This window comes from Crinia signifera, chromosome 2 (assembly GCF_055691185.1).
Source record: "Crinia signifera chromosome 2, ASM5569118v1, whole genome shotgun sequence".
Taxonomy (NCBI): domain Eukaryota; kingdom Metazoa; phylum Chordata; class Amphibia; order Anura; family Myobatrachidae; genus Crinia; species Crinia signifera.
This window is the reverse complement of record NC_139218.1, coordinates 24,775,267-24,800,229: the sequence shown is the minus strand read 5'-3', so window position 1 is coordinate 24,800,229 and position 24,963 is coordinate 24,775,267. Positions and strand designations below refer to the sequence as shown.

At 42.6% G+C, this 24,963-nt stretch overlaps 1 protein-coding gene across 8 annotated transcripts in view; it reads left to right on the top strand.

The window, feature by feature from the left end:
• SON (SON DNA and RNA binding protein) overlaps positions 1-24,963 on the top strand; it is an 83,275-nt gene that overhangs the window by 17,527 nt on the left and 40,785 nt on the right. For all 8 annotated transcript variants that reach the window (XR_014470261.1, XR_014470260.1, XR_014470259.1 and 5 more), the window contains exons 3-6: positions 263-14,167; positions 16,434-16,600; positions 19,216-19,359; positions 24,694-24,870. Coding sequence is in view for 4 of the 8 variants with exons in the window: in XM_083171786.1 (XP_083027912.1) it covers positions 263-14,167; positions 16,434-16,600; positions 19,216-19,359; positions 24,694-24,870 (14,393 nt within the window). In the remaining 4 variants the exon portion in view is untranslated. The remainder of the gene's footprint in view (positions 1-262; positions 14,168-16,433; positions 16,601-19,215; positions 19,360-24,693; positions 24,871-24,963) is intronic.

Below are 24,963 nucleotides of genomic sequence, written 5' to 3'. Positions count from 1 at the left end.
ATAACCCAGGACAAATTGCTGGGTTGGTCAACCTGGGTGATTAGGTTTGGTGCTTTCACAATGTATCTCAACCCGGGTTGGCACAGCAATAACCCGGGTTTTAACTGTGAAGTGAAAGGGTTATTGCATAGGGTGTATTAATAATGTAGTATATGAGGAATAGTTATTGATGCTGGTTTAATTTTTGTGTGTGTGTAACTTGCTCTGTCAGTTTCAGTGTATTAAGTATTGGTTATTAAAATGTTTATTTTCTTATTTACAGTTGTGGAAGAACATGCTTCACAAGAATTACACGCAGTAGAAGTCAGTAGTTCTGATGAAGTAAAAAAGGATACATCAAAGAAAAAATCCAAAAAGCACAAAAAACACAAAAGTAAAAAGAAGAAAAAGAAAAAGAAAAAAGAGAAAAATGAAAAAAGATCAAAATCTGTTTCAAGCATTGAGGACCAAGAGAATTTGACTTCAGAATCAAAATCTGTATGGAAACCAGCTTTTACATCTCCTCCAAGATTAGAAGATTTGCCATCAAAGACAGACATTGTGAATATAGATGTGCAGCCTTCTGTGAATGTACAAGATGTAAATATTGGTTCTACAAAAGAAGAAATGCCTGCTAGGCCACAGTTTGATGTAGAGTCTGGATTTTTTGGTCCTAAATGTCCAAACGAAATGAATTCTCCTGCCATTTGTGAAGCTGAAATGACTGAACCACTTGACGAGTTGGCTGTCAATGATCAGCAAAACAGTGAAACCACAATGTGTAAGGAACAAGGTAGCATAAAAGAAATTACAAACTGTGACATTGCAAAATCTCAGCTAATTGAGATACCTCTGTCCCAGCCATGTTTAACTTTACAAGACAAAGTGGTTGATTTAAGCAGTAGTACATTAAGCGAGAGAAAAGAAGATTTGCCCTCTCTTTTAGATAATTCATTAATTTCAAGTTCACGGTCTAAATTGGAGAGTGATAAACTTCCAGAATCTGCAGCAAAGTCACGGTCAAGATCTAAATCTTTAGCAAGGCAGCAACGATCAAGATCGAAGTCATTGGTGAAAGTCCCAAAGACCCAACAAATCAGTTCCAAGTCTACTACCAGACAAAAGTCACGGTCTAGCTCCTATGGTCGAAGACGCCGGTCCCAATCCAGCTCACTAGCTCGGAGACAGAGGTCATCCTCCAAATCTCCGGTTAGGAGGAGGCGATCTCGTTCCAGCACTTCAGGTCGCTATTCTAAATCCCCAATAAAGAGTTGGTGGTCAAAGTCCATAAAAAACAGGCAAAGGTCTGTGTCAGTTGATAGAAGACACCGGTCAAGAACTAAATCACCAGCAAGGAGACATAGGTCGAGATCCAGATCTGTTGGAATGAGGCACCGTTCAAGGACAAGGTCCTCTGCAAAAAAGAATAGATCAAGGTCCAAATCAACAAATTGGAGACGAAAATCAAGGTCAAGCAGCAGAAAAGCTAGGTTGCGGTCAGACTCAACAAGTTGGAGGAGAAGATCAAAATCTGCAAAACGGAGAAACTCAAGATCTGGCTCAGCTGTGAGGAAGCGGAGATCAAGGTCTGACTCTGCTGCCAAACGGCGTAGGTCCAGGTCTTGCTCAGCAACCAGAAAACGGAGGTCCAGATCTGTCTCAGTGGCCAGAAGGCGGAGGTCTGGATCCACTGCCAGAAGGCGGATGTCAGGTTCGACTGCTAGAAGGCGAAGATCTAGGTCCACCTCAGCTGCCAGAAGGCGAAGGTCTAGGTCTCTCTCTGCTACTAGGAGGCGAAGGTCCAGGTCCCCCTCAGCTGTCAGGAGGCGAAGGTCCAGGTCCTCATCTGTTGTCAGAAAGCAAAGGTCTGGCTCATCAAGGAGGCGTAAGTCCAGGTCTGGCTCTGCAATCAAGAGGCGTCGGTCTAGATCTGGTTCAGCAGCTAGAAGACGTAGGTCTGTGTCTGTGGCCAGGAGACGTAGGTCCAGGTCCAGCTCTGCAGGCAGCAGACGTAGGTCCCGGTCTGGCTCTGTAAGAAGACGCAGGTTGAGGACTGGTTTTGATACAAAGAGACCGAAGTCCAGATCCATTTCAGCAACCAAGAGAGTACGGGCCAGGTCATCCTCAACTGCCAGAAAAGGACAAACACAGTCTACCACAAAGAACATCTCAAGATCTTCTAAAGGACGACAGTCAAGGTCCGGATCAAGATCAGTTGAAAGGAAACCTAGATCTGGGTCTAGAGCATCCACTGAACTCAGGAGATCAAGGTCCATGTCGTTAAATAAAAAGCCGCTCCCCACATCTATATCCGCTGAGAAGGAGACTAATTCTGTGTCATCTTCAAAATGCAATACGGATGAACAGGAAATAGTTAATAAAACGTCAGGATCACAGTCTAAATCCTCAACAAATCAAGGACCGATTATATCACCAGTAAAACCATTGGCGTCATGCAATGAAAATGCTTCAGAAATGCAGATTACAAATGTCAATGATTTTTCATTGAAGACACCTGACGATGGGAAGCAGGCAAAATTCTCAGATTCCAAGTCGCCAGTCCAGCAGCAAAGTCTTTCATCTCCTAAAGAGTTGCAAACTTTTCCAAAGCCTTCTATACAATGTAGCTTGGACGCTGAGCCAGTGCATCTTTCAACGCAGACTGATTGCTCAGACCTGCCAACAGTATCCTTAAATATATTCAGTACACAAAAAGACGCTTCAAGGTCAGAAATGTTGACGGATCCCCCTTTAAAGCCTCTGAAAGCTATCAGTCCAGACATTGCTGAAGGAAGTCTTAATTATCCAGTAGCTGACATAGAACGTAATACTGTAGTAAATACTGCTGATTCTGGCTACAGTGACATGAAATCTGAAGACGAATCTGCAGGCAGGTTGTCTAATCTTATTCCAAATTGGGAAATTGAAGTTGTACAAAAGCCAGTGTCAAAGACCATCAGTGACCCCTTTGCAGAAAAAGTTCCTGTTCCAGCGACTGAACCAGTGCATGTGGAAAGTTCTTGCACCACATATACCAAAAGATCAAAACCGCAGAAGTCTGAAGTTTATGGTGTTTCCGCTCAAGATACTGATCCGACTGACTATAAGCACATTATTGATGATACGCTAGAATTAGCTAACCAAAATTTAGTTACTTTAAGTAATGCAATTTTAACATCTGAAGACAACACATTTAACCTCAGATCAGCGAGTAAAACCATATCTCCAGCTAATCCCTTAATTTCATCACGCATAGAACTGGCGAGTCATCGTGTCAAGGCAACCTGCATTGTGAAGGATGCACTTGAGTCTAAAAAATGTTCAAACCAGGATTTCCATAAACCTGATGAGGTACATGATTTATTAAGTTCACCTCAGAGACTATTTAGACCAGGGTCCATTGTACCCACAGAGCAATGCAGTACTTCGTCTGAGAAAGACATCCACAGTTTTGAATCAAACAATCAAATGGAACCCTTGCAATATGCTTCCTCCACTATCATCTCTTCTGAGGCAAAGACAAAGCCATCTTTCTCTCCAGTAGTATCCCATAAAGGTTTGGATTCACCATGTATTAGGCAAGCTAAGTCTCCAATAGCCACGGCACTTTCAAATGAAGCCTTGAATTTGTCTCTGCTTGGTAGTCCAAGAACTGTCCATTCTGCCACTACTTTGCTTACAGAACAAGGAATCTTGTTAAACAGTGATGTTCCTTCAGAGAACTGTTTTTCGAACCAGATAGATGCTGCAGTTTCTGGTTTCAAGTCACCAGTCATAACTGAAGGTGCAATGCAAGAGGATTGTGCTGGTGGCTCTCAAGCAATTCATGAGAGACAATACTTGAATAAGGATTCTAATTCAAAAGACTGTATTTCTGACCCTTCCAGTGGGTCAGAAAGAGAATTGACTAAATCCAGTAGTTTGCAAAAAGATTTTCAAAGAAGAACAGAGATAGAGAATGTCCGAAATACTGAACGAAGCATGTTCATCCCAAGCAAACAGAATTCAAGTGTGTCCAATAAGATAAATCAAGAGAGTATGAAATCTGATGACCTTGTCGAAAGTTATGAAGTAGACAAACCTGTGCAAAAGAGGATTTTGCAACGTGAACCTATAGATCTCCTTGTTGGTAATACTGATTTACGTGAAGTATCCAGTTCCACAGTGAATTCGGGAACAATTCCAGAAGTTTCCCCAGAACTGGAACTTGCTGAAGACAGTGCTAACCTTCAAGTTCTAGGCAAACAGAAGAGGACTGACCTGCCTGGGAGATTATACTCTACTCATAAAAAGTCTTCAGTTCTAAATTCAACAGAAAAAAATTTAATTGGTCAACAAATGCAAACGGAACAGAAAACGGTCTACAGCATGCAAAGCAGTGAATGTTTTATTAGTAATTCTAGTCCACAGCCTAAAGAATCTGGTGGTTTGCTAAATCTCACACCTTTCAATGCTGCAGAGCAAAAAATCTCTCAGCCAGTTGAACAAGATAAGCGTCCCATTTATCTAGCCACCAATAGAGTCCACAACGAAGTTTGCAATGTGGTAGAAAAGCCTTCGTCCCTTCATAATACAACTCCACCATATATTTCTTATGAGGAGAACTCTGGTTCCAACAAACAGAATGTTGATTTACTGGAGTCTGAAGTCGAGTCTTTTCCTTCATCTATCAAACTCGATGAATCTGGTTCTTCGGATAAGGTACCTGAACACATATTTGACATCCCAGCAGCTCATGCTTTATCTTCAAATAAAGGAACGGACATTAAAAAACAAACATATAATGAATCCTCTGCAAAGAGTGATGGCAAAAGTCTCAGTAAACTTCAGAGGTCTGACAATACTTATGATAAACACATAAGAAATAAAAGCAACAAAGCATCTTATAGCAATACCAGATCAGGACATAGTACTGTTGACAGTTCCCCAAGTGCAAGCGCTGCCATTATTGGTGGGCATGAAATCAAAAACATCAGCATTGCAACAGATGAAGAATCTTTAGTTCTGCCGAGCACAAAAAAATGTTCAGATTCACGTATGATTTCACCTATGATTTCTAAACGTGGTGATGTGAATGTAGAAAAGATCCATTTGAGAATGGAGAAAATATCTGAATCCGAGACGATTGCTGAACAAACTGTTTCAGAACGCATAAAGGATTGCGCTCTACATAAAAATGATAACCTCGATTCCAGTGTGGTCAACAAGGACATGGTTGTTCAACATAGTCATTCCAGTAAACAGACTGAAATGGAACCTAAAGGTGTTGATGCTTCAAATGATGCACTACCTTGCAAAACTCAAAGTAGCAACTTAAGACTGTTGAGTCCTATGCTGTCCAACACAACAAGAATGGCCAAGTTAGGAAGTCGTATTCATGACTTTATGAAGCAGAAAGACTCAAGTGTAAGCCAGGATTTTGAACCTACTTCAATCTCCAGAACTTCTGAATCTAAATTCTGTAATAAAATTCCTGACCAAGAACGTTTACAGTTGGATGTTTTAGAGACTAATAAAAGTGCCCATGAAAAGATAATTAAACCTTCAGTGAGTAGCCACTTGTTGAAGCAGAAAAGGTCTTCTGAAATTGGGTTTAATTTAGTGACCCTTCTGCCTAAGAATGAAACAATACTGACTCGTGAGCAAAAACAAGTAAAAACTCACACGCTAAGTGCTGTTAAACCCTTTGAAGCCAGTGCAATTGAGCAGAGTGAAAAAGATCAGGTTTTACATTCTAAAGGAGCACAAGATGGATCAAAACCAAATAAGCCGTTAACAGATCAAGTTTTGTCTTTTAAGCCCACTCTGCATGAGATGAAGAAGTCTTTTGAAACCACATTGCCCTTCAAATTCACCAATACATTTAAGAGTGTCACTATTCCTGATTTGTGTAAAATCTCCTCTGGTATAGAAACCTCTAAAACCAGCACCACCTCTTCAGAGCCAACTTGTCCCACCATTCTATCTTCTTCCGAGGCTTCAGTGTCTAGCTTAGGTTGTTCTGTAGAGTTACCTTCTGCTCATCCAGTTGTTCATGATTATGAAAAATCAGCAGAATCCAGCTCTCTTGAAAAACCCTCATCTGATGAACATTCTGAGCCCTCACAATTAGAGAGTGAAATGGGACAGCCAACTGAGAAAAACTTGTTGACTGATTACATTCAGGGATCAGATGACTCACAGTCCTGCTCTGCTACCAAACTTGCATTTCCCCATCTGTCTAATGCTTTGTCTAAATCAGGAGTTAAGCAACGTCAGTATCGCTCAAGGTCCGTGGCCCGGGAAAGTCGCTCACCATCTGGAGACAGAGGCCGGAAATCTCGCTCAAGGTCAAAGTCAACAGCCCGCAGAAGACGCTCTCATTCTAAATCTGTGCCTCGGAAAAAGCGATCACAGTCCTCGACAAGAAAGAAAAGCTCTCATTCAAAATCTGTTAAAAAGAGACATTCTCGTTCCAGGTCACGAGGAAGGAAGCAACGCTCACAGTCCAAGTCTAAAAGCAAGAAAAAACACTCCCCTTCCAAATCATCAAAAAGAAAGCGATCAAGCTCAAAATCATCAGAACGCACCCGATCCGCTAAACCTGCTGGGAAGCAGAGGTCTTCACGCTCGAAATCTAAAACTCGAAAAAACCGGTTGCAGTCTAAATCCCCAGGCAGAAAAGGAAGGTCACGCTCTAAATCGGGAGCCAGGAAGAGTTCACATTCTAAGACATCCAGAAATAGAAAGTCTTCTCGCTCTAATTCGCCAACATGGAGAAAGCAGTCACGCTCTAAGTCTTTCTCATCAAGGAGCCGGTCCCGCTCATTGTCTGCATCTCCAAGAAGATGTTCCCGTACAAGAAATAAGGCCCATTCTCTCTCCAGATCCCCAGCACCACGAAATCGTAGTCGTTCAAGATCACATACTCGTTGGAATCGCTCAAGATCTCGAGGAAGGTGGCGCAGATCTCGTTCTTTGTCCAATTCTAGACGTTCTCGGTCATCATCTAGGCTTTCTCGCTCTTTGTCAACAAAGAAAAGAAAATCCTTGTCAAAGTCACCAGTCCGCAGACGTCGCTCACGATCACAAGGCAAGCAGAAAGACAAATCTCCTGTCAGTAAACCAAAGGCCACTTCTCCACTAGCTCAAAAGAAACTAGCCTTATCAAAATCTGCATTTAAGCACAGTATTGGATTAAAGTCTCTTATCCAGAAGCAGCTTTCCCAAGCAAAGTCCAAAGGGATTGGTGGAAAATTGTCAGTTAAGGAACAAGTACCATTGCCTACAGTCACACCCAGAGCACAATTGCCCAATTTTTCTACTAGAACAAATGTGCCTACGACGACCCTGACAACTATAGGACAGATTCCAGTGCCCAATTTGGCAGATGTACCTTTGCCCGCTGTGACTACTGGAGGACCGATTTCTTTGCCCAGTGTTGTTCCTGCAGAACAGATGTCTGTGTCCAATTTAGTTGCTGAAACACAGTTATCTGTACCTGACTTAACCAGTGCAACTCAATGGCATGTTCCCGATATGACCAGCGGATCTCAATGGCCTGTGCCTGATATTGCCACAGGAACTCCGTGGTCTGTAACAGACATGGGAAATGGTACACAGTGGCCTATGTCTGATCTAGCAGCTGGCTCACATTGGCCCATGCATGACATGACTGTTGGAACACAATGGTCTGTACCTGATCTTGCTGCTGGGACACAGTGGTCTATGCCTGATGTTGCCACAGGAGCACAATGGGCTGTACCTGACTTGACTGCTGGAGCACAATGGACTGTGCCTGACCTTACAGCTGGACCTCAATGGGCTATGACAAATCTAGCTCCAGGAACACAGTGGGCTGTGCCTGACCTGGCCGCTACAACACAGTGGACTGTACCTGATCTCACTTCTGGAGCACAGTTACAAGGGGCAGACTTGGCATCTGAAGCCCAAGTTCCAGGTTCTGACCTTGCCCTTGAAGCCCAAGTACCAGGATCTGATCTAGTTACTGAAGCGCAGGTGCCAGGATCGGACTTGGCAACTGAAGCCCAGGTTCCTGGCTCAGACATGGCCAGTGAAGCCCAGGTACCTCCCGAGCATGAGCTAGCTCCTGAAACACTTAATCTGATGCCTGATGTAGCTGCTGAAGCTTTAGTGCCAGTGGCTAGTGGGACTCTTGTGCCAGATGTAGCTGCTGGAATTTCGTTGCCTGATGTGGCTGCTGCAGCACGGATGCCGGTACCTGATGTTGCTGCTACAACACACATGCCAATGCCAGATGTGGCTACTACAGCCCAAAACCAGATGTCTGACTTTGTTCCTGCACCAGCTTATATGTCTTCTGATGAACCATTGTTTGATGATAATGCATCCAAACCATCCATTTACTTTGTTCAGTCTTTGTCACCTGAAGAGCATGCTTTGTCAATGCCCATCGTTTCTCCTGAACATCAACCTCCTGAACATCAAATTGAGGCTGAACTGCTTGACACCAATATACAGCCATCAACCCATGAGCCCATGCCTAGTAGTTACCGCACTCTGACGAACGAACTTTCTTTATCCTCCATACAGTTTCCAGCACTTAGCAAATCAAATGAACTTAATGGGAGCATGTCACCGCTAGACAAACAGGCTGTTCAAGTAGTCCATGCGACAGTGTCTGAAAATCGCCCACAAGTAATGCCCTGCGAGGATCCTTCACCTGTTGCAGATAGTGAAACCTGTAATACATCTGAGATTGCATTATTTGAACCCTGTCTTGATTCTGAGCATCCATTATTGACTGTAGGGGACACACTTTCTGTCCATCCCAATGAATCCAGTGTTTGTCAAGAACATGGTTTATTGATTGAACCCAGTGTTAGCTCTGCTGGTGCTCTACTTGTTGACTCTCTTTCCAATACTGACCATCCTCTTCTGGTTGAAGCAACTGACAGCCCTGATTGTCTTCACAGCCATCCACTAGTTGATCCATACACAAGTCCTGATTGCACCTTACTTGTTGAACCATACCGTAGTCCCGATCATAACTTACTAGTTGAATCAGATTCTAAATCAGACCAGCCTATAGTAGTTGCACCTTATACCAGTCCTGACCCCTTGTTATTGAATGAGCAATGCTCCAATTCTGACGGCCAGTTGGTAACGGATTTGTGTGGCGTTTCTGACAACACCTACTTAGTTGAAACTTCCACTAGTCCTGACCGCTCCCCACTAGTTGAATCTTCCACTAGTCCTGACCGCTCCCCACTAGTTGAATCGTATGTCATTCCAGAACAACCCCAGCTGGTTGAACCATATGCCAGCCCAGAACAGCCTCAGCTAGTTGAACCCTATGTCAGCCCAGAACGGCCTCAATTGGTTGAATCATATCCCAGTCCAGAACGACCCCAGCTGGTTGAACCATATGCCAGCCCGGTTAACCCCCATCTGATTGAACCATATAGCAGTCCTGACCGCCTACAGCTGGTTGAACCTTATAACAGTCCTGACCACCCACAGCTGGTTGAACCTTATTGCAGTCCTGTTGGCCCACAGCTGGTAGAACCATATGCCAGCCCTGACCACCCCCTGCTGGTTGAGCCATATGCTAGTCCAGATCACGTCCAGACATGTAAGCCTTACTTCAGTCTTGTCTTGACTGAAACCTATTGTGATGATGATGAAGTAATTCCTAAATCCCCTGTAAAGGCTGAAGATGAAGTGTGTTCTAGCCCCAGCCACTCTTGGGCATTTAAAACTGCTGACCTTGTCCAACATCCATTGTCATATAATCAACCTTGCAGTAATGATATGTCAGACAAAACTGATGACAGACTTGATGACTCCTCTTCAGTTGATCCAAATGTCAGATCCAAACTGATACAAAATGCTCAACCCAGTTTAAAACTTAGTTTTGGTCAACTAGATGAATGCTCTATACAGCCAGCTGTAAAACCAGAACAACTTGTGATTTCTGATTGCCCCCATTTAGATAAATCTGTTAACACTGCTGATCCAGTGCAAGAAGAATCTTTCCCGCTCCTTGTTCAAACATTTTCCTGTGAAAGTGGTTCTATCCACAGCCCGGCAATTTTGGAAGAATGCAGTGGTAGCCCAATAACAACCATTTCAAAGGATTCTTATGGTAGTCCTCAACATTCACGCAGGGAGGACTGCACTGAAAGCAATGATCATTTGCCTTCAAATGAACACTATGCAAATTCATCTCAACAATTGACTGAAGATGTTCCCAGGCCTGCCACGGCTCAGCTGGGTGAATCATGTTCCACCACTGATGATTCCAAGCTTTTGCATTCTGACTCTCTTGATCAACTGCCGCTTCGTAAATTGTGTGCCAGCCCTGACCAACTCATGCCAAAGGAACAGTGTGGCAGCCATGATCAGTCCAAGCAGAAACAACTTTGTATTACGTTTGAACCTGCCCACTCAAAGGAAGATTGTGTCAAAACTGACCATCCACAGCCAATTACACTGCATATTGACTTAGACGATCCCCATCAGGAGGAATACCTTCCCAGTGCACTCAGACCAAATATAGATGAACACTGCTTTAGTGGTGCCCAAGCGACACTTATTGAATCCACTCCTATATCCGATGAATCTTTGGGCCATGATCTGTATTCTAGCTCTCACAAGTCTGCTTCTGATGAACATTGCCTTGATCATCCATTTGTACAGCATGGCTCCATAAAGATCCCTGACAGGCCCTTGTGTAGTCCCTACCAAGTGCCCTCTAGTCCTCATGCACCGCTGCTGGCAGGTGACTCGGATGGCATTCATGAGCCACTGGTGATGCTCTCCATGGCAGCATCTGATCTCAACGTACCATTGGTGAAGGATGAAGCAGAATCTGCTCCCGATGTACTGCTGGACTCCTCATCTGGTCATGAAGTGATGCTGATCAGTATTGCAGCTGATGGCACCTTGGCTGGTGAAGCAGTCCCAGAGGAACCAGCAGCTTTTGTAGACTCACCATTGGTGTGTGATATAACACCTGGATCCAAATCACCATTGCTGGGCAGCATTACGCCAGGTTCCAATTCACCTGTGCCTGAGAGACCGGTAGGCTATCCTGTCTCCCCGGGGCAAGAGACACAAGTGTCCTGTGTTGAACAGATTCTCCCTAAAAGAAAGTCATACAGGTTGCAATCAGTTAAATCCCCAGTTATCACTGACCAACCCTTGCCGGATGAAACCATAGTTAATTGTGACTATAGTTTGTTGGATAAACCAATAACCACAGCTGAAGATCCTCTTCTGTTGAACAAACCTTTCCACAGCTCAGACCAGCCACTTCGGCATGACCCACTAGAAATAAGCAAAAATAATTTTTCTGAAGAATCCCTTGGTAGCCCTAAACATTCTCCTAAAGATAATCTAATCACTCAAGCTGATCGCAGTGAGCCCTTGGTGTCTTCTGTCAAATCTAATCAAAACCTTCCTGATATAGCATGTTCCAATGCCAGCCAACCAGATGTCCAAAACATGCTTTCAACTGATGACCCCGTTACCAGTAATCTTTCCTTATCACCAGTACTGATTTCTAACAAATATACTGGTATTCTCTCTCCTGTAAAAAATACATCATATGGAACTGATTTACCCTTTTCTAACCAAGATCAATCACAGTGTTTCACTTCTACTCAGGTTTCAGTGATGTCTGTTGAATCTGTGTCTGAAGATCCTGATACCCATCTTAAAATCGACCATCATTATAAAATTACACCTCCAGACTTGTTGCCGTATGATTCTGAGCAACCAACAGGAATGTCTTCTACAACTGAACCTTCGTATGAACCTGTTCTGTTCAACTCCCAGCCTCCCCCAGAGCTCCTGCCATATGACTCTGAGCAACCTGCAAACCCTTTTCTCAGTATTGCTGATTACTCTTCTGACCAGGGTTCTTCTGTTTTTCATACACCACCTGAGCTTTTGCCCTACGATTCAGACCAGCCTACTGCCTTAAGTCCGAAACAAAGCTCAGATCCTCAAGGAGAAGAACTGCCACTTTACAAAGCAACCAATGACCTTGATCAAAATGATCCTCCTGTCACAGTGATTTCAGTAACGGAATCTCCAGCATTGAATGCACACTCTGTGGACAGTTATACAGATCATGTATCTAACTGTAATAAAGAGCAGTCTGACAATGAACAGTTTCCTAGTTTGAGTTTAAAATCAAATGATCAATCAGACGAAAGTTGCAAACCTGAAACTGAAACAATGCCTCTTTGTTTGACTTCTGAAAATGAAGTATCGGTTTGCAAAAAGTTTGCTTTTGAGGGCACTACACTAAAGGATCCATCAGAGGAGGAAGGCACAACCGCTTCAGAAAAGTTAGCTGATCATACAGCATCAATACCTTCAGTTGCTCATAGTTCCCAGGAATTGCCTCGTCCTGTATCTGCGGTTGATGAGTCAGTCTGTGCAGCTGAGCAGCCATGTTTGTCTGAATTACCATCTGATCAGCCTTTTACAGACAATGAACAGTCTCTTGAAGAGTCCGTTTTAGTTCCAGAACTACCCATTAAATCTGATTGCCCTGTTTCTACAATGGAGGATCAAACAGAGCAAACCTCTCTAGTTCCAGAACTACCCATTAAATCAGATTGCCCTGTTTCTACAATGGAGGATCAAACAGAGCAAACATCTCTAAGAACAAATACTTCTCCCACTTCTGAACTACTCTCTTCTGCAAATAAGGGGTTAGTGAATTCTTCGGAATTGGATGATTTAACAGAGATACCTGTGACGCAAGGAGCAATGACCTTAGAACCTTCTACCAAACGTTCACGCTCCAAGTCTTTGTCAAAAACAGACTCTCCTCAACCCCAGCCTACAGCTGCAAAGAAGGATTCAGAATCTGTAAGCAGAAAGGCACGATCGCATTCAAGGTCAATGGACAGGAAAAAATCTAGATCAAAATCTGCTACAAGAAAAAAACGGTCTCGCTCAAAGTCTCGAACTCGTAGACCTAAGTCCCGTTCTAAGTCACCAGTGAGACTGAGACGGTCCCGTTCTAAGTCACCAGTGAGACTGAGACGGTCTCGTTCTACCTCTGCAACTGAAAGGAAGAAGTCACGCTCTGATTCGGCCACAAGAAAAAGGTCTCATTCTGCTGTCAGGAAAAGGCGTTCCCGCTCCGTTTCCTTGGTTCGGGGGAGACATTCTCGTTCAGTGTCGGTAGCCAAGGGGAAAGACTCACGATCTCGATCTGTAGCCCGGAAGAGAAGCTCGCCCTCACCCTCTGCAGCTCGTAGGAGGCGTTCACGCTCTCGTTCATCATCTGTTGGCCGTAAGCACTCACGCTCACCTTCTGTGGCTCACAGGAGGCGCTCTCGGTCCAGTTCACTCCCTCGAAGGAGGCACTCTCGCTCCCCCTCAACTTATCGCAGAAGACGCTCTCGCTCTCCTTCTGTCACTCGTAGGAGGCGCTCTCCATCTATGACCCGCAGAAAGCGCTCTCGCTCGCCATCTGTATCCCGCAGAAGGCGTTCCCCTACACCGCCTGTGTCCCGCAAGAGGCGCTCTCCTTCACCGCATGTGTCCCGCAGAAGGCGATCCCCTTCACCAACTGTGGCTCGCAGGAGGCGCTCTCCTTCACCTGTGGCCCGCAGGAAACGCTCACCCTCACAGACTATTGCCCGAAGAAGGCGTTCCCGCTCCCCATCAGCGCCTCGCAGAAAGCGTTCTCGCTCCACATCTGCCTCTCGCAGGAAGCGTTCTGGCTCTCAGTCAACCTCTCGCAAAAAGCGCTCTCGTTCTTCATCAGCTCCCAGAAAAAGGAAATCTGGCTCTAAATCGCCGACACCAAAATCGCCAATAAGCAAGCAACGCGCTCAGTCAAAATCTGATCGGTCTCTGAGTCGCTCCCCAAGCACTGTTACACGTAAAAGGAAAACACAGTCACGATCTTCATCAAGAGACAAAAACAAAACCATCGAAAAGAGGCGTAAAAGATCGAGCTCTAAAGATCACTACAGTGTTAAGCAGAGACGAAAAAGTCGAACACCTCCCAGGCGGAAAAAGTCGAGATCACCTGCAAAAAATTCGAGTGTGTGCAAATCTCCAGTGAGAAGACGCCGATCGCGGTCACCAGTAAGGAGGAAGAGTTTCAGCAGGTCCCCTGTTCGTCGAAAGAGATCGAGGTCTAGAGATCAATTGATGGACTCCAGCAGGTCGCCAAAACGTCTTACGGATCTTGGTGAGTGTAACAATGTTTGGTTGTGTGTTTTTGTTCAGTGAGTGGAAACCTCTTTTAGGCAAAAAATGAATCCACTTTCTACACAATGTCCTTTATTACTTAGAAAAATGTTGTGTTGTGGCTCATTTTTGATTTGCAGATGAAAAATATTTAAGGATGAGATCGTATGAATACAAAAATTCTTCAAATTCAGATTTCTCTCTTCATCCACTAGGAGGCACAGGGACCAAGGGGTATAGCTTTTATTATCGTTGATATGGGGCCACAAGGGTTTAGCAGAGCATGTCAATACATAGATTAGTGGAAAAACAAGAATATAATTAATTACAATTCAGTACAGTACAATGCATTTTAGGACAAGTACATGGTAAAAAAGAAGTTCCATCAGGGGACAGGGTGCTGGCGCAGTTATCAGGGTGGCAGATATACAGCCAGGTCCATAAATATTGGGACTGTATATTCTAAGAAGAGCACGAGGAGAAAGGGCCCTGCTTGTGAGTGTACATTTTTAAAGGAAGGGAAGCTTGGTGAGATTTTTGTGTTTTTTTTTTTTTTTAAGGCTGATTCGCTATTGCATTTATAAAATTCACAGAAAATTCGCAGAAATCGAACATGTCTGATCTTAAAGTAATTTATAGACCTTTTACCTCTGTGTATTGCTTTCATTCTCTATAATAAGAACTCACCATTAAGGTAGTTAAGGGTCTGGCCTGCTTTCTGGAGGAGCGCATGGTGTCCTTGTCTATTCAAAGTAGCTCAGTTTTCCAGGCTCCCCCTTGATACTGAACCAGGTTTTAAGGATATCCAGAATTCAGTCCTTATTTTTAAATCAAATTCACTGAGGTACTGATTAATTCACCTGTGCTAATGCACGGATAACCTTAAAACCTTGTCCGTAATTGTGATGGGGACATTCTGTTGTAGGTGTATGTGGCGTATCTCGGTCTTTGATATTGCTTCACTGACACGTTTATCTCCCATTAAGAGGTTGTGTAATGTAAATTATTTGTTGTTCATTACCCATCTTTGGGGGGTTTTCAATTGGGTGACAAATTCTTCGACAGTCAAAATATATATATATATTTTTTAGGTCCAATTCACATTCAACCTATTTTAGAAATATGGCGGTTTATTTGTCTGTCCCAAATAATTCCACCATGGTCAAAAAACATCTGTATCAGCGAATTACTCTCCGATGCACCTGTTTTTTTGCCAGGGGGTTTTGACTTTTAATTTTTTTGACCTGTTTTGCTGATGCAGTTTCGTCTTTTTAAAAAAGTAAAATTGCATTCGTCCAAACATAACATGACTTAAAAGTGGTCTAACCCGTCCGCAATTGAATAGGAAAGTCTGTCTTTTTTTTTTTTTTTTTTTTAAGCTGGCCGAAAAAACTGATTGGATTCAGTTTTTAGGAATGACCTATTCAATGAAGCTGTTGCCAGAGCAGGGCACATCATATATTAAAGTAAAGCTTTTTGTCTTTTTTTTAAATGTGCAGCATTAAACTGGTGGTGTAATTGATTTGAGTTGGAGTTGTGGCAAAACGCCAGCCAATGGCAATGCATCACCATGGAGTTCTCTGCAGCAGTTAGTCAGCTCTGCTAGACGGTCTGGAAACTGTGCCGGGTAACGACTCCTCCTAAGGGGTGAACAGGGGTAAAACGTCGCACCCAGCAACCCTTTGCCCAGTTGAAACAGGATGCATCAGCTATTCTTTCCTTATTGGAGTTGGTTTGCTTTTCTCTTTCTGAAAATGAATTATGCCTGCTGGTAGTTGTTTGGGAAACCTCAGTGTAGACTTGGCAATGCCATCTTTGGATGAAGTTGTTCTACCAGGGATCTTACAGTAGTTGTTAGGTTATAAGATCGACCCTATTTAGCTTGACATGGATTGGGTCGACACAAGCAATCGGCCGACAATGGGACGGTTGACAGTAAAAAGATTGACATGAGTTTTTCGCAATTTTTTTTTTTTTTTTTTTTTTGCAGGCAGGTGGTATTTTATAGCCTGCCATTCACTATGGCGTAGTGTGAGAAAAAAAAGTGTGCCAAGGGGATTCGGTAAACTTTGATGGTGGCTGTCGACATTCGGGACAAAAACTCATGTTAACCTTTTGACAGTCGACTTAAGCCGTGTTGACCTAAGCTCTGTCGACCTTCAGTGGTCAACCCAATGCACGTCGACCGAAATAAAAGTCGACCCAGTGACCCGTACCCTTGCACAAGCGGACAGATGTATAACAGGGATTGTGTGTTTTCTTTTCAGACAAAGCGCAGCTTCTGGAAATAGCCAAGGCGAACGCAGCTGCCATGTGTGTTAAGGCTGGGGTGCCGTTACCACTTAGCTTGAAGCCTGCAACTACGCCAGCTGCGCCAACCGATGAAAAAATGACACACCGGACGTATGGCGTTACAATACAAGAACTTACTGAGGTAAGAGATCATACAACATCAAATATCGTTTAACACTGACGGCTCATTTAAAGGGCCGGCTACACATTAGATGCATAGCCTGCTGATCCGGCAGACAGCGGGGACCCTGCTTTGGCAAGTGCATTGAAATGCAGCATGACATCACTAGCGATGACTTCTGGTTTACCCCTCCCCCCTACCCAACAGCTTGTAATAACCCTTTCAGTGCTAAGTGAATTTGTCAAAATAGAAAATGGTCAATCAAACCAACATATTTATTTGCATTTATAAAACAAATGTGAGCGATGCTGGCCATTTTTAAGAATATTTTGCTTATATCACACAGTTGGTACTCAGTGTTAATGAATGAAAAGGAAAGGCAGTGTGTGTGTTTTCAGCAAGTAAAGCTGGCCATACATCAGAACGATTCTAGACCTAAGTGCATCATTTTAACCGATAGTGCGATTGATGTGTGTGCACACCGTCAGGTATTTGAGTACGATGAGCATTCGATGCGTGGGACTAGAGTATGATTTATTTACAGTTTCTTTCTTTCCGTTGCGCTTTACAATAGTAGACCGTGATAGAACAAACTGGGTAACGACAGACAGACTTGGAGGTTAGAGGGCCCTGCTGCAAGCTTACAATCTATAGGGTTTATATGTGCTGTCCTGTGATCAGTCGGGATGGCTTGCGGTCGTAATGTGTTTGTCGTATGTGTTTTAAGCACATACGATTTCCATCCATTGCATGTCGTTCTAATGTATGGCCAGCTTAAGTGTATTTTGGGGTACATTTAAATGTATATGTTGTGTTTTTATGAGGACGTATATACAAATTAGAATTATATTTGTGTGTGGGGGGGGGGGGCTAATATTGGTAAGCCACAGGTCGATACATTAAAAAGGTCAACATGGCTTTTACACAGGTCTTCAGTGTCTGTCGACATGGATACCTTTATATGTGCACCGCGTCCCCTCGCATGGTTCCCTTCGCTCGGCACACTAACATATTCTCCCTCTATATCCACTTTTATAGTAAAGAAATTAAAAAAAAAAATCTGTTTTGGGGAATAAAATGTGAAAAACTCATGTCCACCTTTCCCATGTCAACCTATTGTATGTGTCGACCTATTGACTGTCAACCTATTTATAATTGACCTGGCGACTACATCCCTTCCATCAGTACAACACCCCAACTTTACATGTCCCACATAATAACATCCATTTTTTGGCTGTTGACACCTCTTTATTGTCCATATTTGACTATTTAAACATGACGATGAGCATTATTTATTAGATGTGTGTCAGAGGTACGTCACTATGTAGTAATTACTAAGACAATTTGGCCAATTTCGTATGGTCAATATGTATTAGGTTGACGAGTCAGGTCAACAGGGTGAAAAAGCAGGAAGTGGTTGGCACTTGTGTGTGTGATTTTGTTTGTTTCATCTTCTGTCCCCACAATCCGTGTAAACTTGCACCCTTTACCTGACTACCTTTTAGCAGTATTGACCATATTGGGTTGACCTATTGACTGTCCATCTAGGCACGATCTATACGAGATTGAAATCGAATGCATTCGATTTCTGTTTGATTCAATGTTACCTATATAAGCAACACATGGGTTAAAATTCTTCCTGTTCCGGAGAATGTTCATTGTTCTAACGGTGTCAGAGTTGTAAGGTTTTAACTTTTTGACAATGGGGCAGATGCATTAAAGGTGGTAATTTATGTTTGAAAAATGACAGTTAGGAGTTGATTGGCTGCTGTGTTATTACCTTCCACTTTATCACTTTAACAGTCTTGATACATCTGCCCCATTGTTCTCAGGTAAGTGTATAGAAGGGACCTATATATTAAAATCTGTATCTCCCTGTTAGGTTATTTCACCGTACTTGCCGACATAAAGGCTAGAAATTGTATCTATCAACATAAGTGCTCTTCCAGGTCTGTGTTACACCAATTAAAAGATTGGTTGGTGTGGGGTTTTTTTTTGCAGATTTTCCAGTATTGTTTAATTTTGTCCTGCACTATTTATATAGGGGATACGGTCATTGGGTCTACAGCAAGTTGGTCAACATGGGTCTAGGTCGAAAGGTCATTCGGTCGACACAAGCATTAGGCCGACAGTCAAAAGGTCGACATGGGGTTTTTCACGGTTTTTTTGAGCCGACGTGTTCCAACAGGCGGTATTTTATGCCCTGCCATCCACTAGGGTGTGGTGGGAGAATAAAATAGTGTGCCCAGAGCAAAGCAAGCACTGGAAGGTGTGTTGACATTCAGGTAAAAAAAACAGTGAAAAACCCCATGTCTACCTTTTGACTGTCGACCTAACACTTTTGTGGACCTACTGGCCTGTCGACCTAAACCCATGTCGACTAACTTGATGTAGACCAAAGATCCCAACCCTTATATAGTACCCTATGTTCTATAGCTCATCCTGAAATTTGGTCGGCGCAAAGAATTAATAGCAATATTTTTTGTAGCTGTACACTCTGTGCGGTTGTGTTTTTCACACCAATCAATGAGTAATTACCATGATCTAGTAACGTCTAAATATAAATAAGAAAAAACAAAGTTGACATGTATATTATCATTTATATTTTCATTACATCTTTTTTTTTTTTTCCCAAGAAATGTAAGCAAATTGCTCAAAGCAAAGAAGACGATGTGATTGTGAATAAGCCTCATGATTCCGATGAGGAGGAGGGAGACCAACCTTTTTATAATCATCCATTTAAAGTCAGTGAACATAAACCGATTTCCTTTAGCTTAATGGTAAGTAGATCAAACTCATCCGTTACCCGATTCAGTGCTTCTCAAACTTGGTTCCCAGGACACTAACAGTGACGTCACTAGGGCTGGTGACATCCTTTGCACCAAATAGAGCCCCAGCATCCGCCAAAGGGGCGTGGTCTTGTGCCACACTCCCCTGATTACATCACTCCAATGACACTTCAGTGATACAGATTCACAAAGCCAACATACCGGGTTTTATGGGTAACCGTGCTTGAGCTCAGGTGCCTTGATTATTCCTCATTCTTTTTGCGATAACCCAGGGTTTACGCTCAGATAGTTTTGAGTGTGCCTCCAGGGCGGAGTTTGAGAAGCACTGGTCTAATGTATCATGAATATTATATTTGCTTATGTGTTTAAGAAAGAATATATGTTGCTTATTTTTACATTTTATAAACTAAAATAAAACCTTTTTTTCGGGCCCAGTATACCTGCATAAGCAGTCAATATGCTCCTAACTGTCAAGAGTCAGATTGGGTTTGAAAAATGTCAGTGGCCATATGAAACTTTTTATAAAGATATCTGATGACTGATCTTTGCATCGTTTTTTTAATGCTATAAGATCAAAAGGCAGCACATTTTATTATTTTTTTTAGCAAATTTTAAATAGTTTGGAAAAACAAAAACTTTACCTTCCTACCAAAGTCTCAAATCCCTTTCCCATCAATAGAACTTCTCCAGGTACCTTTACATATCATTTAACCCAGAGCTTTTTAGAGAGATTCATCTGAAAACTGACACATCCTAACTGTCCACAATTTATACTATTGAATACCTCCCCCTCACTCAAGTGAATGATTAATCTCTGTGTGGGAGCTCCAGAGGTCTGTATTGTCCTGACATGTTTACCTTAGAATAAGAGTTTTTTGCTCTGGGGGGGGCCGCACGAAAAAATTTGATTTTATTAGATAATGCAATGCGCGTTTGGAATTGAATTGAAAGTTAAATTTGCAGTGCAGATTTACGGTGAGAGCGGCTCCTAAAAACACTGCATTAGTAGGTTGTGCCTGATCTACTTAACACTAGTCATGAAAGCTTATGAGAAAGCAGACACACAAGTACAGTACCACCCGATCTACTCTCCCTGGTATAAACCCCTGCTTTACACTTCACCGCCAAAAGAGGTCTATACGTTGGAGTCTTCCTCCGTGTTCTCGTTACCTTCTTTTATTGTCCTGCATCTGTATGCAAGATATACTGACCTGTCATGTGCCGTTTTCTGCATTCTAATGTCATATCGTTCAAGTTTTGCTCGTTTTCTGATTACAGCACACAGTCCCGAATTCCAGTAAATGCAGAGATTGCAGTGGTTCAGTACAATATTTATAGCATGCAGTGTTTTTTTACAATGACCCCATTAACTTGGCTTTAAATCCTTACTCTAAATCGCCAAAATATCAGCACTATTTGGCCTGCAATGCTCTTGACCTTTCTCTTGTTCCACCTTTGTGTGTATATTACATAGTTACCTAGTAGGTAAGGCTGAAAAAAGACTTGCGTCCATCTAGTTCAACCTGGTATAGATATCCATTGCTGATTCGGTAGGTTCTGATATTTTACAGACAGATTATATTTCTTATTTGTACCCATGGATGTTTTTATCCAGTAAATGTTTGTCCAACTTTGCCTTGAATGCATTTAATGAGCCAGCCGTTACCACCTCTCTGGGAAGAGAGTTCCAGAGTTTGACTGTTCTGACCGTAAAGAAATTCTTTCTACTAGCTGAATGAAATCTTTTTTCTTCTAATCTATACTCATGCCCTCGTGTCCTAGATTCCTTTCTAGTAGAAAAGAGGGTGTGTGACAGTTCCTTATATTGGCCCTTGATATACTTGTACATGTTGAGCATGTCCCCCCTTAAACGTCTCTTTTCCAATGTAAATAGTCCCAAATTGCTTAATCTCTCCCCGTAGCTTAAATTGTTTGCATTGTTTTAGTTACTACAAATAAATGGTAATATTATGACCCTTTTTATCACCTTTTCCTAAGTATGGGAATACTTAACCGGGACTGTTGGTTTGATGAAGGAAAGCGTTTAGGAACCATTGGTTTAAGGCTTTAAATCAATATATAACTATAACTCGGGGGTTCCCAGCACCGACCATCAAGGCAAACTGGGAAGAGCCATAGTTAAGAATAGGTGATTAAAGTAGTAACCGTTATATTTGTTTAACCATCTGTACTCAAGTAGGGATATTTCTCCTGGACTGTTATGCTGCCCATACATATGAGATATTGAATGCAATCATTCAATTTCGGCCACATCTAGCCAATAAATCGGAGTGATTACATGCATTTTTAAGCTGACATTCGACGCGATGCGCAGGCACGCCGTCGAATGTCGCATTGATAGATATTATGAGCTGCACATAATATTTATCGAATTGCATGGGCAATCGCATGTGGTTTTTAACCACATGCGATTGCTCGAATGCAATCAGCGGCGGGGCCGGGATGGGTACTGGAGCGCTGGCGGGGAGCCGATACCTTAATGCTGGGGACCGGAGGGACTCTGCAGCAGCAGGGGAGGCATGGCGGTTGTGTAGCGTGGAGCTTTCAGGCGGTGGGATGCTGCAGCAGATGAGAGAGTTATCTTAGCCAATCAGCAGCCACCTGAATGTGAGACACACCACCCCTCCAGCACCCGATGTCTATTGCAGGATGGCATGCGACATCGGGTGCTGCACTGGGCACCACTTGATGCGATGTCGCATCGCATCTGATCGCACATATGTATGGGCAGCATTAGTGTTGCTTGAGGAATGTGGTTGGGGAAACATTTGTGCAGCGTCCAAATCAAAATTACTTTTTTGTTAAGTTTTGTGTATGCTCTGTGTGGTCATACTTGTGTTTTTCACTTTTTAATCGTTGTTGTGTGTTTTAATGCATTGTGTTAACAGTATAATCATCCTGTAGAAGCCGGAATTATTGCAAACTGTCCCCAGTAGTATGGGCATACCCGCTACAATTATCTGACTGATCTGCATTATATTGCTGGATTGCCCAGATAATGTAGCGTGTATATGATTGACCGATCCAAGAATATTGTTCAATCGGCAATGTTGGATCGAAGTTGAAGTTGGCCGCATCGTGCTAGGTGTGCGCTGCTGGGGCACATGGAATACCATGAGATACCATGGCCAATACACGGGGCGAGTTCTCAGTGTATGACCATGTCTGTAGGGGTGTGGTATATTTGCCCGACAGTCGGGATTCCGACAGTCATTTCTCCGACGTTGGAATCCCGACTGCACAGCGCAGCGAGCCCGCAATGAAGCCCCTTGCAGGCTCGCTGCGCTCGCCACACTGCTGGCACAGTGGCGAGCTTTTATTCTCCCTCTAAGGGGGTCGTGGACCCCCACGAGGGAGCAGTCTGGATTCCGACGTCGGAGTAATGACTGTCGGAATCCCGACTGTCGGGGAGCCGTCCGGCACCCGTCTGTAGGGTCTGAGGCTCCAGTGACTGAATATAATAATTCAATATTCAAATTCTGAAGATTTAATTAATCTCAACTTGAAATGCTTTTTAAAGAAAATGTTAAAAAATCTCCAAATTGTATATCTATAAAATTAAAAATGTCTGTGAAGAAATCAGGTTATTAGCAGTGAAATGCAATTTATAAAAGCAACACCGTGCAGCTATAGCACCGTGACTTCTCCGCACCACGTAATTGTAACAAGAAACCTAAATCATGTGCAGTTTGTATTAAGGCTGTATTTGGCTGAAGGCTGTGTAATTAAGGGATCTTTAAAGCTAATTTTCAGAACAATAAAATATAATTGATTTTGAATGATTAGTACTGTTATTAGTCCACATTGTTGTATATGTGTGCAACAGTTTTTAATTGGTTTTCCGGCAAAAAAGTATTATAAATATTTAATGTCCAATACACTTAAGCATACGTGGTTCGAAGTCCAATATTAATATGCAGTGCATATAGCAACATTATACATGTCCTTTAAATGTTAGAAGTCAATCCTCACAAGTTATGTCAACAAAACCTATATATTATATAAGCACAGATAATATTGAAATGTTTATCAGATTATCTGACAAATTATTTGGATTCCTCTAATGTTCCACTACTGTTAGGGTTCCTGGTCTATTTGTAATAATTCTCTGTCTATGAATTGTACGTTGATCTTGTGTTTTGTCCAGATAAACCAACAGGCAATTACTATGCTCGTTATTAAGCACTGCTTATATTTTTTTTTTCTCCCCAAAGTAAAATTGGTTCTTTACGCTTACAAACTAGTTCTTGATTCACACTTACGCGTAGAAAATAAGGAGAGCTGTATGGCGTTCATAGTATGTTTCCCAATATATTCCTCAGGTTTTCTCTTAAGGAGTATATGAGAAAGAACCAAGAAACCTTTTTCCTTTTTGTAGCATGCTTGTATGACCTCGCCCTTGCATCCTGCCTACCCATTTGTACTTACGACCTGCCCAGACTGTTTAGTCCCCCGTGCTGCACACGTTTTGCAGCGTCTCCGCGACATGTCTGAGAATAGGAGGAGGATGACTTTTCTTTATTTAGAAGTATACTGTACTTGTATTATGTATTTTTTTATACACGTTCGTTTAACAACCAAGTCGTAGGAACGGAACCCAGTCGTTAAAGGAGGAATGTCTGTACATAGGTTTATTTGCTGTGTGTTTTTTGATGATGCTTGGGAGAGATATTAAGGGATATCCAATTACCTGCAGTATTTTTCCGCAGGTAATTATCCTCCCGGGGGATATCCAATCATTTTGCAGATTTTGTTGAATGAGTATTTTTCTGGGCAGTTCAGCTGAATCCCCTTTTTTTCACAAGCTATTGTGGAAACCACAGGGATCCTGGAACGTCTATCTTATCGCAAAATAAAAAACAAGTCCCAATAGTACCGGTGATCAGGGATAATTGAATTCAGTAGTACCGGTGATCAGGGATAATTGAATTCAGTAGTACCGGTGATCAGGGATAATTGAATTTTCTCTTGGGGCTAATTTTCCGTGGCTAATTGAATTTTTACCTTCATAACCTATGGTTTGCCCTGAGCATTACAAACAGGTTTTTGATCTGATTTGTTAAAATCTGATATTAGCTAAAAACATTTGGCAGTGGGGTACAATTTGGACTCACTCAGTTCTTCTCAGTTTACTAACAATTAGGATTCCCCTAAGGCCATCTTTAAAAAAAAAAAATGGAACCCGTGATTGCTTTGGGGTGTCTTCCTGCAATGCCATGTGGTCTTAAACCGTTGACTCTTATATTTGATGCAACCACTTTATCTTTGATTTGTATCAAAACTGAATCTCCTTTTTCGCTTTAGAACCCCAGCCTAAAACCGGCTCCGAAAACTCAGGTGACTCTGACTAAAGAGTTCCCAGTTTCCTCCGGATCTCAGCACAGAAAAAAGGAAGATAAAGTCTACGGTGAATGGGTTCCCGTGGATAAAAAGACAGAGGAAAGCAAAGACGACGTGTTCCCAAACACAGGTCCCTCACAGGTAAGAGCTGACCCACATTTCATTCCGTGATCAGGCGACTAGAACTTGGTTATTTCCCGTGTGCCGTTTATTCACTACATAAAATCTCTGTGA